At 38.7% G+C, this 18903-nt stretch overlaps 2 protein-coding genes across 3 annotated transcripts in view; one reads left to right on the top strand and one right to left on the bottom strand.

Moving 5' to 3' along the window:
* Window positions 1-18903, top strand: part of LOC138735582 (uncharacterized) — a 107226-nt gene that overhangs the window by 73233 nt on the left and 15090 nt on the right. The window contains exon 4 of one of the 2 annotated variants that reach the window (XR_011339793.1): window positions 2013-2115. The exons of the other annotated variant lie outside the window; for it this stretch is intronic. The gene's annotated coding sequence lies outside the window, so the exon portion shown is untranslated. Of the gene's footprint in view, window positions 1-2012; window positions 2116-18903 lie in introns of those variants that run through there. 2 annotated transcript variants of the gene reach the window in all.
* Window positions 12195-18903, bottom strand: part of zfp64 (zinc finger protein 64 homolog (mouse)) — a 42829-nt gene continuing 36120 nt past the window's right edge. Inside the window, exon 6 of the mRNA XM_069883592.1 lies at window positions 12195-14945. Within this exon, the coding sequence (XP_069739693.1) occupies window positions 13321-14945 (1625 nt within the window). The 3' untranslated portion in view covers window positions 12195-13320. The remainder of the gene's footprint in view (window positions 14946-18903) is intronic.

The following is an 18903-nucleotide window of genomic DNA, read 5'->3' as shown; positions in this document are numbered from 1 at the left end:
GGTGACCAAGTAATAGAAAAGAAGGTGAAACAGAAAATGGAGGCAAATAAAGTGGTTGATCAAATTTACGTGAACCAAACAAAGAACAAAAAGTGTCCAAGAAAATAGTTTGGCAATTGGCATAAAAGGGACTCCAAATATATTTGGAGGGGTATCATGAATGTAATAAATATGTGCATTTTGCATTTAACTTCATCAAGGAAGAAGTTGAGACAACCAAAAAAATCATAAAAAAGAATTGGGAATACTGACTGTTCTTAACCACTCATTACGTTTAAAGACTGAATTAATGGCGAATTGTTAACCTAATTGATAATTCAAGGAGTTCTGGAGTGGTAATTTGATTCATTTTGAGGACACTGATGGGTGGGCTCTTTTAAATAATTAAAGCACTTTCTGTTCCATAAATCCTGCATATTCTAAGCACACCTAAAATGATCGATCACCTTTTAAGTGCTGCATATATCATTTATATTTCTTTTCCTCTTCTGAGGACTTTCATTTCGGATGTGTTACCGATCTGGCTGACCAATAATCCTCATGCTTTATCCACACTGAATTTTTCACATGTGAGTGTTGAATCAGTGAGCATTCATGAGTTATTAGTACATCAGTGAGAAAAATGACAAACAGGGCAGATCCTCCCCCCAATACAACATATTTACCAGCAAGACTGAGATGAAGGACATGATTATGAATAACAAATTAAAGTAGGTGTTTTCCCTATTTACTCAGATTACCAGTGGATCCATCAGGTTGGGCTCCAACTGCAACATTTATGCAATAATAGAAAGGCAATTGGCAGGTTAATAGCAAGTGTTGAATATTCAGCAAAACCCCCAGTATCTGGATTTTAAGTATCTGGAAGCTTCAACCAATAGGCAAAAAAATTTTTAGGAAAACAAATTTCAAAAATAAGAACAAAATAATAGATAAAAATGTGCAAGTTTAAAATTGTGAAAGTTAATGTTCTCTGAAATAACATAAACCTTTGGTGAAGATGAGAGTAAATATTCAGTCAGCAGAGAGCCTTGGTCACATTTTGCTTGTCTGGCAGTTGTTATGAATAAAGTTGTGTGAAACAGCAATGGTTGATGCCACTCACCATTGAGGTGACTCTCTTAAAGTGTCTCCTTATCCCTGCTTAGTAAGAGTCGCCCCAGTCAGAGGCTTTATCTGCAAACTTGGGGGAGAGGGGTTTAATCATCTATAATGCTATTGTTCATCTTTTGGCCGACTCCATGGAGGGGAGGAACCTGCAGATGCGGCAATGGTTAGATGGTTTCAAAGAATGTGACTGAAAATAAAGTAAAATAATCATGTACATGGTTTGTTTACTCTAAGTACAGTATAATATTTTTATCTTTTAAACTGTTTATTCTTAATGCTGGTCTAATAGCAAATCTCAAGCAACCGGAAAATACACATCCACATCATTAAACAAAGTTATTGCTGTATACAAGGGAACTAAAAATAAATGATTCTATGAAGAGAAGCATTGGAACAAAAAACACTTTGCCTGAAGGGCAAGCTGAAAATGCAAATATGTGAACATACAAAAGAGCCAACGCCCATTGGCCCATCGAATTAGCCCCATTTGCTCCACCTCTCTCTCCTTGCCTCCCATCCCACCGCTCACATATTCCTGAAAAGGGGGAAAACCCAAAGCCTAATTTAGAAAAGTCTGAAAGTCAGGTATCTGGAATTCCAAAATCTTTTGAGTTTGATGAAATTGTTGTAATTGTGTAAAGCCAGTTTTTACAATTCAAAGTATTTCCCAGCACCTAATGGACCTTGGGAGGTCCAGAAGGAATTTGCACCCAGGGAGCAAATTGTTCCAGAAGCTCTTTCTGAAAAAAAATGCAGAATCCACTGCATTTACAAAAATATAATTAAATGTTTTTTTGGCTGAATGATGTTCTTCTGTGATCTACCTGGATATAATTCTATGATATTTGAAACAGAGCTTCAAGAGTGAACATGAAAGTGGAATTCATTTTAATTTGTTCTAGCAAAGAGCCCAGGACAACATAATAGACCACGTGATGTTCTTCTATGCCATAACATTATCCCAAGGGAAAAGGCAACATTCTATTATAATAAGGTTTGTTAATATTTTGTGGTTAGAATGTTAATATTTTAATTTACCAAATAGCATTTTTTAATTAATATCAATGAGAAAATGATACTATAAACTTTAAATAGTAAATATTATGCAAGGTTAGATCCAACAGTAAGGTCTTTAACTTGCAGTTATGCATGTCAGCCAGACTTGTATAAATCCAAAGTATGAGTCAGTTAAATGGTCCATAAAGTTGACGAACTGGAACTGGACATGGCAGCAAGCCCATCCTAGTGAAATTTTAATCCTGGAAACAATCTGGAAATAATTCAAGAAGCAAGCAAGATCTCATCAACTTAACGTCATGGCTAATATTTCAAAACCATTAGGTTGAATTAGTAGTCTTCTAAATCCTGAATAAGGTGATTTTAAGATGGGCTAGGTTTATCACAGAGCGGCTTTCGCGCAAACAGAGGAACTACTGACATGGTCTTTCCCTCAGACAGCTCCAAGAAAAGTGCAGATAACAAAACAAAGGACTCCACATCACCTTTGTTGACCTCACCAAAGCCTTCGACACCGTGAGCAGGAAAGGGCTTTGGCAAATACTAGAGCGCATCGGATGCCCCCCAAAGTTCCTCAACATGATTATCCAACTGCACGAAAACCAACAAGGTCGGGTCAGATACAGCAATGAGCTCTCTGAACCCTTCTCCATTAACAATGGCGTGAAGCAAGGCTGTGTTCTCGCACCAACCCTCTTTTCAATCTTCTTCAGCATGATGCTGAACCAAGCCATGAAAGACCTCAACAATGAAGACGCTGTTTACATCCGGTACCGCACGGATGGCAGTCTCTTCAATCTGAGGCGCCTGCAAGCTCACACCAAGACACAAGAGCAACTTGTCCGTGAACTACTCTTTGCAGACGATGCCGCTTTAGTTGCCCATTCAGAGCCAGCTCTCCAGCGCTTGACGTCCTGTTTTGCGGAAACTGCCAAAATGTTTGGCCTGGAAGTCAGCCTGAAGAAAACGGAGGTCCTCCATCAGCCAGCTCCCCACCATGACTACCAGCCCCCCCACATCTCCATCGGGCACACAAAACTCAAAACGGTCAACCAGTTTACCTATCTCGGCTGCACCATTTCATCAGATGCAAGGATCGACAACGAGATAGACAACAGACTCTCCAAGGCAAATAGCGCCTTTGGAAGACTACACAAAAGAGTCTGGAAAAACAACCAACTGAAAAACCTCACAAAGATAAGCATATACAGAGCCGTTGTCATACCCACACTCCTGTTCGGCTCCGAATCATGGGTCCTCTACCGGCATCACCTACGGCTCCTAGAACGCTTCCACCAGCATTGTCTCCGCTCCATCCTCAACATTCATTGGAGCGCTTTCATCCCTAACGTCGAAGTACTCGAGATGGCAGAGGTCGACAGCATCGAGTCCACGCTGCTGAAGATCCAGCTGCGCTGGGTGGGTCACGTCTCCAGAATGGAGGACTATCGCCTTCCCAAGATCGTGTTATATGGCGAGCTCTCCACTGGCCACCGTGACAGAGGTGCACCAAAGAAAAGGTACAAGGACTGCCTAAAGAAATCTCTTGGTGCCTGCCACATTGACCACCGCCAGTGGGCTGATATCGCCTCAAACCGTGCATCTTGGCGCCTCACAGTTCGGCGGACAGCAACCTCCTTTGAAGAAGACTGCAGAGCCCACCTCACTGACAAAAGGCAAAGGAGGAAAAACCCAACACCCAACCCCAACCAACCAATTTTCCCCTGCAACCGCTGCAACCGTGTCTGCCTGTCCCGCATCGGACTTGTCAGCCACAAACGAGCCTGCAGCTGACGTGGACATTTACCCCCTCCATAAATCTTCGTCCGCGAAGCCAAGCCAAAGAAAGAAAGGTTTATTTCTACTAAACAAATTTTTTTTTTGAAGCCTAAAAATTGGATAGTGTACTGCTGGTTTTTTAAAAAGTGTCAGCACATTTAGAAATCTATTTTATATTGAATAGGCCACATAACCAATCATTTTTTTGGTGAAATTGCACAAATCATATAAACAAGTCTCTGTCTTTCCAAGCATCAGGGACTTGCAATAATAACAGCATTATTTGCAGCACACTTCTGCATCCCACCAAGGGACATCATGCTTTTGATTTCCTCACTGTAGACACACTGCTGATATCACAAGAACTAACTAGCCAGACTGACTTCAGAAATGCCTGCAAACAGAGGAGCATGCTTTAACCAAGAGGGGGCCTTTAACCTGAGTTTCTCATTCACGACACTGCAGCCTAAACTCCATGTAACAAAGACCCAGAGAGACCTGGGTACCTTGGAGAAGGAATCAAAGATGTGTTCATCTGCACAAAGCCTGTACCCAGGATCTTTAGAAATGCCCCATCCTCCCCGAACCCATTTGATGAACAATGTATTCACAGGCTAAGCAGTCATCACTGAGAAATTGTGGGAAATATTTGGCTGCAGACTTGTGTCTGAATTGCCCTCATGTAACACAAGTGACAGTGACTTTTGTGACAGATTATGTTATATTTTATATTGTATGTTTTAAAGGAGATAGATTGTGGTTTTTTTTTAGTTAGGTCAAACACAGATACAAACACTTCAGAACAGATATCAGTTAAAATGCCAGAACTCTGCTCAAGCCAGACAGTCCAGGCTCCGCGTGCCTTTGAAAAACGTTGAAGAATGCCTATAAGAACTTCACATGTAGATGTTAATTGGACATGCTGTGGAGTAATGAATTATTGTTTTGGAAAGCAACATATGAATGGACTCAAAGATTGGGTCCAGTACCGCATTCTGAGTGCAGAATGCTGTTCTAAGAGGGTCATGTGGTTTTCTCTGTGTGTGTGTGTGTGTGTGTGTGTGTGTGTGTGTGTGTGTGTGTGTGTGTGTGTGTGTGTGTGTGTGTGTGTGTGTGTGTGTGAGAGAGAGAGAGAGAGAGAGAAAATTCAGTTTACAGTTCAGCAGCAGCAGCTGGGACTGGAACAGGACAAGCTGGCAAACTTGTGGTAAACCTCATTTTGAAGACAGATTGTGAGTTCTTAGTTCAGCCTGATCAAAGCCCTTGTGGTCCATTCAAGAGGAGAGATAGCTGGCTGTATAATGTTTCACTTGAAATAAGGGAAACCAAAAAGGAACTTTGTGGTGACCTGAAAGAAAGAGGTTATCATCTGGAAAACCCTGATGGGCGCGTTTCTTTGGCAAGACACTGAAGTGGCTGAATCAATTTGTGTCCAACAAGCAACAAATCTCTCTCTGAAAACCAAAAATAACCTTCCTGAGTGGTAACCATTTACTTTTCAAGCATCAAAGCCTGGTGTTCATAAATGTTAAATTCTGTGCACAGTATAAGAATTGCCTAATACCGGTGAACTTGGAGGTGTTAGAAGTGAGATTGGACTGTGAATTAAAGAACTTTTCTGAATTTATAAACACATTAAATACACGTGCGCTTAGAATTAGAAGGGGGTTAAGTTAAAGTTTGATCCTGTTTTTATGTTTAAAGAAAATTAAAAGTAACTTTTGTTTATGTTACCATTTGGTCTTGGAGAATTTCTATTGCTGCTGGGTTTTGGGGTCCTCTGGGCCCATAACACTTTCAATTTCTATAATGGCATAAATTAATCTCTGCCTTGCATCTCAATTGCAGAGAAGTCATCCACACTGTATACTCCCCAGAACAATAATTTCCTGTGCATTGATTTAAGTGAGGTGACATTTCAGCTACAATTTATTTGCATTGCTGGGTTTCCACTAGTGATAGCAGCCATTGACAACGCTCTTGTACATATTGACGCTCCTGTTAATCACCCAGATCTTTTGCTCAACAGCTGTTTGTGGATCATGTGAAGAATTTCTTCTTGGTGACTGCCAAGTTTTCTGGCAGTATTCATGGCTCATTCTCAAAGAATCCATGGACTTCCAGCTGGCAACTGCATGGTGTAGGTGGCAGTAGATAGGTGCACCTGCCAGCTTTCAACATTTCTCACTCAATCATCTTTAACCAAAGTAGCTTAAACTTTAATGTTTCTTCAATATATATCATTGCTTTTGGAAACGACAACAACCAGAGGAGCTAAAGCAGCAAAAAAAAAGGTAAAGAGAATACAGCCACTCTGACTGCAAACTCCATTTCAGACATGTTGAAAAAGCAATCACGAGAGATAACATGATAAATAACAGCACAGTGAAAGAGTCAATGAGAGAATAATTCTAAGCTTGAAAAGGTCCTACAATCGATTTCAGTAATTGAAGAACATTCAGAAACTGTGAAGATTGGTTTGAAGTCTGTTAATGACCATATAGATAAATTAGTTATGTCTGCTAGCAACTCCAAGTTAGCTCGAAGGTGGTCAACTTGGAGACCAGGAGCAGACACCAAAACATTGGGATTTTGGGCTTAAAAGGACACTGGAAAAGGCCAGTTAACTGACTTCTTCTCAAATTTACTTGTGGGGGTGTTTGGAACAGAGTCTTTTGCTACTATGCCCAAGTTGCCAAGCCAACCTCAGAACATTGTTTACATTCAGTAATTCTTTGTTTTCATTACTTCCAAGAAATGGATCATGTTATTCGTGAAGCTCATCAGAACAGAAATTTGAAGTATCAGGGTCAACAAATTAGACTCTATATAACCATATAACAATTACAGCACAGAAACAGGCCAGTTTGGCCCTTCTAGTCCTTGCCGAATACCTACTCCCGCCCAGTCCCATTGAACTGCATCTGGCCCATCTCCAAACTTTTCCTTAAATATTAAAATCAAACCTGCATCTACCACTTTGGCTGAAAGCTCATTCCACACTCCCACCAGTGAAGAAATTCCCCCCAAAATTTTCCCCTTCAATCTCAATCTATTTCTTGTTTGAATCTCCCCCCACTCTCAATGGAAAAAGCCTGTCCACATCAACTCTATCTATCCCCCTCATAATTTTAAATACTTCTATCAAATCTCCCCTCAATCTTCTACACTCCAGGGAATAAAGTCCCAGCCTGCTTAACCTTTCTCTTTAATTCAAACCTTGAAACCCAGGCAAAATTCTTGTAAATCTCTTCTGTACTCTATCTTGTTAATATCCTTCCTATAATTCGGTGACCAAAACTGCACACAATATTCCAAATTTGGCCTCACCAATGCCTTATACCACTTCAACATGACATCCCAACTCCTGGACTCAATACCCTATCTCTACATGTGACTCAACTTTCAGGGAATTATGTACCAGAATTCTTTGTTCTACTGCACTCCTCAATTGTCTACTATTTAACATGTATGATCTTTGCTGATTTGTCCTACCAAAATGTAGCACCTCACATTTATCAGTATTAAACTCCACCTGCCATCTTTCAGCCCACTCTTCTGGCCTATATCCCACTGCAAGCTTTGATAACCTTCACTGTCCACAACACCACCAATCTTTGTATCGTCTGCATACTTAGTAATCCAATTTACTACCCTATCATCTAGATCATTAATATATATGACAAACAGCTGTGGACCCAGTACCGATCCCTGAGGCACTCCACTAGCCACCGGCCTCCAATTTGACAAACAATTTTCCACCACTATTCTCTGGCATATCCAATCCAACCATTGTTGAATCCATTTCACTACTTCAACATTAATACCTAATGATTGAACCTTCCTAACTAACCTCTTATGTGTAACCTTGTCAAAGGCCTTTAGTAAGTCCAAATAGATAACATCCACAACCTTCCCATCAACTATCTTAGTAATCTCAAAAAAATCTATAAGATTTGTTAAACCACATACAAAGCTACGTTGACTACTCCTAATCAATCCCTGTCTTTCCAAATAATTGTATTTGCCATCTCTAAGAACATTTTCCATTAATTTACCCAGTACTAACGTTAGACTCACAGACCTATAATTACCAGGTTTGCTTTTGTATCCTTTTTTAAACAGCGTAACAACATGAGCTATCCTCCAATTCTCCAGCATCTCCCCTGTGACATTCTAAATATTACTATCAATTTTTGTTCACTAACATCCCTCAGGGACCTAGGGAATATCTTGTCAAGACCCAGAGATTTATCCTCCTTGATTCTTTTTAAAATAACCAATACGACCTCCTCATTAATCTGTATATTATCCATGACCTACCAGATTTCCTTACTTCACCTGCCTCAATATTCCTTCCCTTAGTGAATACTGAACAAAAAATCTTTTTAAAATTTCCCCCCTCTGATCCTCAAGGGGCCCAATTTTATCCCTCATTATTCTTTAACTTTTAATGTACCAGTCGAAACACTTGGATTTATTTTACTTTGCCTGCCAAAGCAGCTTCATATCTCTTTTTAGCCTAATTTCTTCCATAAGTTTTTTTTTAAAACACTCCTTATATTCCTCAAGCACCTCATCTCTCCCTTCTGTCTATACCTGTTGTACACGTCCAATCCAAATTCCCAATATCCTTTGAAAACCAAGGCACCCTACATTTCCTAATCTTTCCTTTAATCCTCACAGGGACATACCGATTCTGTACTCTCAAAATTTCCCCTTTGAATATCTTCCATTTATCTGATACATCTTTCCCTGAAAATATATTATTCCAATGCACACCCTCAAAATCCTTTTGGATCTCCTCAAAATTTGCCTTATTCCAATCAAGAATCTCAATCTTAGGCCCAGCCCTCTCCTTCTCCATTATTAACCTAAAACTAATAGTATCATTTATCCAAAATTTCTTCAGAGCTGAACTGACCGGGGATGTCGAATTGACGGTGGCAGTGCGGACCTCAGGTTCCTGGCAGGAGTGGGGCCTCAGTGGGGAGGTATCAGTGATCGGCAGGGCCAGCATTATTCTAATGCTTAAAAATCCTTCCCTTCTTGTTCAAACACTGTTACAAGTGATTTGCTCTTTTATAAAAAATGACCAGTTCTCCAAAATAAGTATCCGACATAAGCCTGGTCCCAACCATTTTGGATAATTGAAGTTGTACTGTATGTTGGCAGTTTTAGGGTCTTTTTTTATCCTCTTCTTTATATAAATTAACTGACAGTTAGACATAGTTTGAGAATATGGGCACAATTTAGAAGGTTCTTTTGGATTTCAACGCTTTTCTCTTGCCAGCCCTATTATATCTAATCATGATTTTTAACCTTCTTTACAAGATTTCGTCTTTAATGACTGGCACAGATTGGGTATTAAATGTTTTAAAGATCTTTTTCAAAGCAATTTCACTTCCTTTGAAGAATTAGTGGTAACATTTATCTTACTAAACACTCATTTTTTTTAGATATTTATAAGTTCAATCTCAGATCCATGACTTTCCGCGAATCCCTGAGGCAAACATTCTTGATACACTTTTTGATTATAACTTTCTCATAAAGGTTTAATATCTCTTATTTATAATAATTTTCTTGACTTAAGAATAGCTTGGTTAGTTAAAAATCAAGAACAGTTGGGAATAGGATTTGAATCTTTCATCTCAGGAGGTTTGGGACTCTATCATCTGATTAATACGACCTCCTTTTGTGCACAACCTTGTTTGTTGCAATTTAAAGTGGTCCAGAGAGTACATAAGACTAAAGTTAAATTGTCTAATTTTTATTCAGATATAAATCCTCTATGTGACAAATATAAGATTGGTGATGCTTCTTTGGTTCACATGTTCTGGATTTGCCCTAGTTTAGAAAAAATTTGGAAAGATATCTTTCAAACATTCTCGGTGATTCTTGTTCAAATTAGGACCTTGCCATTTAATTGCTCTTTTCAGATCATTTCAAGAAGATGATGTTTTACTGAGTCCAATGGAAAGCTGAATTTTATTGATGGCCAGATGTGCAATTTTGATTAAACGGAGACAATACTCCACCTCCACACACACACACACACACACACACACACACACACACACACACACACACACACACACACACGTGTTAAGTGATATTATGTCTTGTTTAAGTTTAAAAAAAAATTAGTATGCCATTAAAGGTTCGTGGACTATTATCATAACCCCAAATACGGGTGGTTCAGAAGCTTTGGTGCAGTATTGTCCATCACCACGTTATTGTCACTTGATTCCTACGTGTTTAATTTTAACCTTGCTTAGTGGTAGGGGTTCTGAATTACAAGAGTTTTTTTTTGCTTTTTTTTCTTCTCTTGAATTTTACAATGCAATATATAACTATATTGTTCAAATTGTGCTTAATATCAACAAAATATTTTAAAAAGGAAAAAAGACAAGGAACATTTTCAGTGGCATGCACTACCTGCAGGAATGGATCCTGGAAGTTAAGGTTACTGTCTTCTTCCCTAATTCTTCACATGATTTCTGGGTCCAACTACAGAAGAGTTAAGTGCCAATGTAATGAAAGCACACACAGGTCTCCTGCTGTTGTGATCCCATTGCCTGCATTGGGCAGTGTGCAGTAAACAATGAGGAGACTTTATCATTGCCCACCATCAGTTGTTGATAACATAAGACAAGACAAAGGAGCAGAAATAGGCTATTCAGCCCATTGAGTCTGCCCTGACATTCAATTGTGAGCTGATCCATTTTTTCCCACTCATCCCTCTCCCCAAAATCTTTGATGGTCTGGCTAATGAAGAATCTATCAATCTCTGCCTTAAATACACACAATGACCAGACATACACAACCACCTGTGGGCATAAATTCCACAGATTTATGACCTTCCAGCAAAATAAATTCCTCCACATCTCTTTCAATCCTGAAGTGTGCCCTTTTGTCCTCAACTTTGCCACCATGGGAAACAACATTTTTACATCTACTCTGCCATGCCTTTCATCATTCAAAATATTTCAATGAGATCCCCACTTATTCTCCTAAATTCCAAAAATTACAGACCAAGAGTTGTCAATTGCTCCTCATATGATAACCTTTTCATTCCCAGAATCATCCTTGTGAATCAACTCTGAACCCTCTGCAACATCAGCACATTCTTTCTTAAATGAGGAGCCCAAAACTGCTCACAATACTCCAAGTGAGGTCTCACCAGTGCCTTTTAAAGCCTCAACATCACATCTCTGCTCTTGTGTTCTATTCTTGAAATTAATGCCAGCATTGCATTTGCCTTCTTCACCACCAACTCAACATGCAAGTTTACCATTAGGATCTCCTGCACCAGGTCTTCCAGGTCGCTTTGGATCTGGGAATTTTCATTTTCCTCCCCATTTAGAAAATAGCCTGCCCTTTATTGTTTCTACCGAACTTCATGTCCATCTACTTTCTGACATTGTATTTCATTTGCCTCTTCTCTGCCCATTCTCCTAATCTGCCTGAGCCTTTCTGCAAACTCCCTCTTTCCTAGCTGCTCATTCATCTAACTTTGAATCATCAAATCAAATATCAAATTACAATCAAGCAGAAAGCCATGACATTCACCACTATGGTTACCCATCGTGACTATGTGGTCACGGAAACAGCTTTTACTGAAACAGTAACTGACCACACAGAACAGCTGTTCGTGCCGGTTTCCCATCCACTTGTCAATGACCAAGCAACTCCTGGAACAGCAGGAAGCATTTGTAAATGGATCCCATTTGTCAGTTATTTAAAAATGCCTGAGACCCAGATTGGCTATAATGATGATTAATCTTGATACTTACTTTTTCATGTTTTTTGTGAATTTTAAAATCCAAAATGGTGACAGGGAATGACAACTTTTTTCTGTTGCATGGACAGTTCAGAAGACTCTTTCACTGTAGCTCACTGAAAAACTGAACTCCAAACAATGGAAGGGTTTCCATGTCCTAGCACTGCCTGGCAGCATCATCAGATCTGGCTGGAGCATGGCTGTGCCTTTCACTTAAAGAATGTGCCATTTACCTTGATGACCAGTTTCAGAATGCTTTTCCAGTGAATGGAAGGGGTAATTCCAGACAGCTGGCAGTGAAGCACAGGTTACACTGTTAACAGAATTCCAGAAGATGGCACCAACAATTCCCTATTCAACTACAGGGCACTCTACCAGATTGCTTTGCCCAGGGTTATCAGCAGAAAGGCCTGAGATGCTTTTGCACAAAGGATTTGATGGATAGACACACAACTGAAGAGTTTCAGTTGGATGGAGTTCTATAGGTACTTTACACACACTCAAGTTTTCTGACCTTTGAAGACAATTTATTGGTTTGTGCCAGGATTACATAATGACTTAACAAAGTTGTTGTTGTATGATGTTACATAATTACCTAAAGATTTAGGCAAACCTACACCAATGTTTCCTTTCTCTTGCATTGGGCTTTGATAATGCATCTTACAATGAACATAGCAAACCTCTAATTTCAGAATGATGCTTAAATGATATGGCATAATTCACAAGATTACACTTCCTGCCTGGTAAACTTTTATTATCTGGTTGTGTTTGCAATTCCATTCATAGAATAGTGACAAGTCAAAATATATAAGCTCTATATCAATTCAAGTATAATATTATTTGTACACTCTCCTGCATTTTATCTGATTCCATCTTACTGATTCATTAGTTGATCCTATTTGAAAGATGGTCAGACACTTGCTTGTGATCATTTACTGGTCTAATTAACTTTCTGATTAAGGGTTTTATGCCCCAAGTGGGGGCTTTCTCATGCCTGCTGCCTGGCCCCTGCTGAATTCCTCCAGCACTTTGTGGTCTTGCTCCTGTCTGCCAGCTGCATATTTCTTGTTTCCATACCCAAGGAAGAATTGTGCATTCTTCCAAACTCCCCATTATTGGTTATCCATTGTAAAAAAAAACTTTAGCAGCTGATTTACTGAATGCTAATTAACTCCACAGGGACTGAAGCTGGAAAGATCCTTAAAACCCTGCCCTCATTACCTTCCTCCTTTCCTCAATCAATAAGGTTTAACGATAAGCTGTTTGCCAGGAAAACTGAGAGGCTACAGAATCAAATTCATTGATAATTTTGCTTCTCCTAGCAAATGTGGTACGCATGATGGTACTCACCCAAGAACAAAGTAATTAATATTTTAAAATAGCAATTAAAATCAAAATTTGAATTTGACCTCTGGTATGTTTAATGGAGGCTTCAAGGTGATTCAGGATCTTGGTTGACAATTATTGAAATCATATATCTCAGCGATAGTCCCACCTGAAAACTGACTGTGCAGAACAATCATACTTACAGGACTGACTATGACTGCCTACAGACACAGCAAACAACACTGGATTCTACTTCATCCCCATATTACACCACACCGAAGCCTCATATCGGCAACACAAACGAGCTACATTGTCCATCCTTGGGTTTCAGTTTCAGAACAAGTCGGTTGTGTGCTATTTGCATCAGAGGTAAGATGCATTGATTGCCTCTCAGAAAGCTGCGAAGTGTCCTGTAGCACTAAGGCTGATGGAGCACTGGATTCAGAATAGAAAGCCCTTTCAGAGAGCTGATCATTTGATGGCTGTTGCTGGGCTGTGGAAACAATCATTGGGAGACTTTGTATAATCACCCCTGATGTGCTGATGCCAATACTGGATACCAAAAGGCTGTTTGTTTCCTCAGGTTGGGAGGGAAATCCTGGAACTGAAGAGTTATGAGATGGAATTTGTAACACTGAGCAAGTAACATTGGATTGAGCTCCTGGTGGAACAATAGAATAGGTTTGTTTTGATTCCTGCATCTGAGGCGATGGAGAAGAGAAGATGGGTGACGTTGATGATGAGGGGGCGGTAGCAACAGTTCGGTTCGGATCACTAACTACAGTGACCTCTCTGCTTTCCTCTTGAATGAGAGCATTGAGACCATCTAGATCAGTGCAGTTGATTGTAGAACCAGCAATAAATGACTGACTGTTTGAAGAACATTGACTAGCAACTGCTGTAGTCTGCATTAGAGCTTGGTGGAGGCTGTCCGTCTCGCTTGAATGAATTGGGCTCAGTAAGGGACCATCTTGTTCTAAAGATGAGTCAGCTTCCACTTCATTCTGGGATATTGTCTGTTGGTTTGGAGCAATCAAGTTGACCTGTTGCAACAGTTGCAACTGGTTGCTGGAGGTCACATCGTCCTTGACCTGGCTTGATTCAGATACCATGGAATCTCTCATTGCATGATGCTCATTTACAGCTCCTTGAACAATGGGATTCGTTGGATTTAGCTGATGGCTAACTATAATATTCACCTCTCCTTTGCGAAAGGATGTTACTGACCTTGATTGAAGATCCCTCGACATTGAAGGGGAATTGTTTTGATTATCTTGATCCACCTGCAGTTGTAGAACTCTGAGTTCACTACTTTCACTGCCTTGGGACAAATCACGATGTTGATTCTTATGACTGCGCAGTGAATCTTCTCTAACAAAACCTGCTTCACACAGGTCACATCTAAAAGGCTTCTTGGCATCTAATTTGACCACTAACCTTGAACTGTTTTGCTTTTGCCCATCAGTCTCTTTCTTCCCAGCACCCGTCTTGTCCTTGTCCTTGCCTATGTGACACTTCTTCACATGCATGAGCAAGTTACTCCGTTGCTTTGAATCAAAACAGCAAAATTTGCACCGAAAAGGTCGATCTTCAGAATGAATTCTTTCATGTACCTTCAGTGATCCTTTACTGGAACACGAGTAACTGCATTGCAAACATTTTATTGGCTTATCTGGTTGGTGAGACCTTGTGTGCTGCCGAAGTGTTGATTTATTCCCACACTGGAAGTCACACTGTGGGCACTTGAAAGTGTTCTCCATGCTATGCTTCACGCGGACATGAGATCGAAGGTTACCCTTCATGGCACAACGATAGCCGCAATAGTCACACTGGTATGGTTTTTCACCAGAATGTATGCGCATATGTCTCTTGAGATCGGAGTTGATTTTAAATTTGGCATCACACAATTGGCATTGGAAAGGAGCATCGCCTGCAGAGCAGAAATGCATGTATAAGATTATACAGGACATAATTTAAAACTTAGCAATTCATTCTTTTTTCTGATGTCTGGCATTTTTTTTCGTCTAAACAGGAGAAAGTATTTTTTTTCCACATGTTCACCGTACTTTTGAGGATCAACTATTTTCTTATTGATAACCAACTGATTTCACAGACGCGTTCCTGTGAGTAGCAAAGCATTGTAAGATCAGACCAAGCCCCAGTTGTATTATCTTTGTTCTTTCCTGACTTCCCTCAAGTTAGCAGGTGTTGGCGTTTTAACTTGACATTGCTCTCAAATAAAGATTTTTTGAAATGTATGGATGAACAGATAACTTTTTTCTTTGAAACAAATACTACACTAGAAACTTCTAGTTTGATTGTATGGGACACTTTGAAAGCTTATCTTAGGGACAAATTATTTCCTATACAGTAAAAAAAATGCAAAGCTAAATAAAGAAAAATTAGAATTAATTACTCAAATTAAACAGTTAGATCAACAATATGCTCAGATTAAAAACAGTGAATTATACAAAAAACAAACTGAACTTCAAACAAAGTTTGATCTCTCAACATATCCAATTGATCATCAACTTCTGAGGACTGTCAGATTCTAAAGATTCAAATGGAAAATGGTAAAATAACTACAGATCTTTCTGAGATAAATGATACTTTTAGGAAATTTTACTTCTGAATGTACAAATGATAATAATACAACGAAGGATTTTCTGGATCGATTAAATATTCCCGCATTTTCCTCGGATGATAGAATGAGTTTAGATAAGCCTAGACAGTTATAACTATATAACAATTATGGCACAGAAACTGGTCAGTTTGGCCCTTCTAGTCCCTGCCGAACACCTCCCACCTAGTCCCATTGATCCACACCCGACCCATTCCATACCTCTAATCAAGCCCGCATCTACCACTTGGTCGGAAGCTCATTCCACACTCCCACCACCCTCTGAGTAAAGAAATTCCCCCTCATGTTTCCCCTAAACTTTTCCTCCTTCAATCTCAATCCATGTCCTCTTGTTTGAATCTCCCCCACTCTCAATGGAAAAAGCCTGTCCAATTGACTCTATCTGTCCCCCTCAAAATTTAAAAAATCTCTATCAAATCAATCTTCTACTCTCCAGGGAATAAAGTCCTAGCCTGTTTAATCTTTCTCTGTAACTCAAATCCATGCAACATTCTTGTAAATCTTCTCTGCTCACTCTCTATTTTGTTGATAGCCTTCCTATAATTCGGCAAATTAAAGGAATAAAAAAAGAAATAGTTGCTGCTATCTTTTTATTACAAGTAGGAAAATCTCCAAGACCTGATGAGTTCCTGCAGAGTTTTTTTTAATCATTCTCTAAATTGTTTGCACCTCATTTAGGTTCTGTATTATGTGACTTGTAAAAACATGGTAAATTACCGGTATCATTCAATGAGGTATGTATTTCACTCATACCAAATGCACCTCCTATATGCCAAATTCTTTGTTAAAAGTTGATGTTCAAATTCTGGCTAAGGTTCTGGCCCATAGATTAGAGAGCATTTTACCTTCAATTGTTTTGGAAGATCAGACCAGTTTTAAAAAAAATGTTACTCTTATTTTAATATTTATCGCTTAGTATATATTTTATATTTACCTTCCAGATGCTGAGAAAGTGTTCAATCAGATGAAGTAGGGTTATCTATTTATGATCTTAGAAAAATTTAATTTTGGACCATGTTTTATTACATGGACTAAATTACTGTAATTGTGCCCTACTGCTTCAATTCTTACTAATTCTCAATTGTCCCAGCCTTTCGATTTGATTATTAGACCCAATAACGATTGTGTTTCGGAGTGTCAAGATATTTCTGGGATTTGAAGGAAGGGGATTGAACGTAAAGTCTCTTTCTATGCAGATGATCTTTGACTTTACATATCAAATCTCATACTTCCTTTCCCATTATGCTGTTACTGCTCTCTCAGTCAGTCAGTTTTCAGGACATAACAAATTTACATAAAAATGAACTTCTTCCTTTAAATGTGTCAGCTTCAATGTATACTAGTTCTCCTTTTAAGATTGTGAGGACTCAATTATTTAACTTGGTATCATAGTTACTAAAAGTCATAAACATCCTTTCAAAGAAAATTTTCTTAACTTATTAAAATATGTGAAACAATCTTTCACGCATTGGTGTCCCTGTCTACAACGTTGGTTGGCTGTATAATTCTATTAAAATGAGTATTCTACCTAGTTTTTGGGTTTGTTTTTTTTTTTTTTTGTTTTTTTTTTACACACATTTTTCAATCTATACCATTTTTTATTCCTAAATCATTTTTTTTAACTCACGATTCAGCTATACCGTCCTATATTTGGAAGGATAAGTGCCCTCGTCTAAATAAAGCTCATTTACAAAAATCGAAAAGGAATGGAGGTATGGGTTTATAATTGGGTGGTAAATATATGTAACTCCATGTTTTGCTTATATTTTCATAAACGAGTTGATTGTTCATCTTGAGTTACAATAGATCTTAACTTTACTAAACAAAAAATTCCATTCGAGAGCTTCTTGGATCCTCACTTCCATTTTCTTGAGATAAATCAACTGACAATGCAGTTGTCAGATACTCTGAGGATATGGGTCAGTTCAGGAAGTATTTTGGATTTAATGATTTTTTTTTTCTTTCAAGTCTGATTTTATTCAATTGTCTTTTCCAACCAGCTTTGCAAGATTCTGCTTTTGAAACTTAGCACAGAAAGAGTATTGAGTGTTTCAGATTTTTTTTGATAATAGTTTTGCTTCATTTCAAAAACTCTATGAGAAGTACAATTTACTGAATTGTACATTTTTTTTAGATATTTGCAAATCAGGCATTTTCTTCTCAAATGTCTGGTTTTCATGGGGCATCAGATGAGAATGTTGTGGATATGCTTTTCAGTTTACAACCTTGCATAAAGGTTTAATATCCTCTATTTATAATGAAATGTCTGACCTAAGCAGGCCCTGTTATTTAAAATTAAAAATCCTTGGAAACAGGTTTTAAATTTGTCCATACAAGAATAGATCTGGGATTCAATGTTTAGGTTAGTCAATACTATGTCATTATGTGCCTGCCATTGTTTATTACAGTTTAAGGTTGTACACAGGGTCCATGTTTCCAAAGCCAAATTATATCACATTTATTCAGAGGTAAACTTGTGTTGTGATAAATGCAAAAGAGATTAAGCCTTTTGAATTCACATGTTTTAGTCCTGTCCTAGTCTTGAAAAATACTAGGAGGAGGTTTTCCAAATCTTAGCTTTAATCTTGGATATAAAGTTAGAACCAATACTTTGGTAGCACTTTGCGGTACAATGGGAGAGAGAAGATGATGTTTTGTTGACCCCAAATAAATGTCATATCTTGTCTTTTCCTTCTCTTTTGGATAGATGTGTTGAACTACTCTGGTGGAAGGATGCCACCCCGCCTACTCATGCTAATTGGCTGAAAGATATGTTTTGTTTAAGTTTAGATTTGATATTCAATCAATAATTCTAGCATAAGATTCCAAACATTGTGTGGACCATTTTTGAATTATTATCACAATCTATAGATATATTTTATAATCGGAGTTTTGTTGTTTTTTTTCATTCACTTTTAGGAGTGAAGTTTGTTATTGTTTCTTTCTGCCATGCAACATTGTTAAGGGGAATGGGGTTTTGATTAACGTTTGATTTTCAATTTTTGTTTGTTTTTTGTCTTTGTATATTTTTGGTGAGGTGATACAACCACTGGACTGTCTGTGACTGTCTTCACTCCTGCACTGCCTACCTGCAGGGAGGTAACCTGGGAGGCTGCCTCCACCTACTCCCTGCCAATACAAAGGCTTATGCCAGCCCTAGGGATACAGAACCTTATGTGCTAATTAAAGCCTGTAATACAGTTTTTGTAGTTTATCCACATTTTGTTTGCACTGCAGCACACCACAA

The sequence above is a fragment of the Narcine bancroftii genome, chromosome 6 (genome assembly GCF_036971445.1).
Source record: "Narcine bancroftii isolate sNarBan1 chromosome 6, sNarBan1.hap1, whole genome shotgun sequence".
Classification (NCBI taxonomy): Eukaryota; Metazoa; Chordata; class Chondrichthyes; order Torpediniformes; family Narcinidae; genus Narcine; species Narcine bancroftii.
This window is presented reverse-complemented; position numbering and strand designations above follow the sequence as displayed.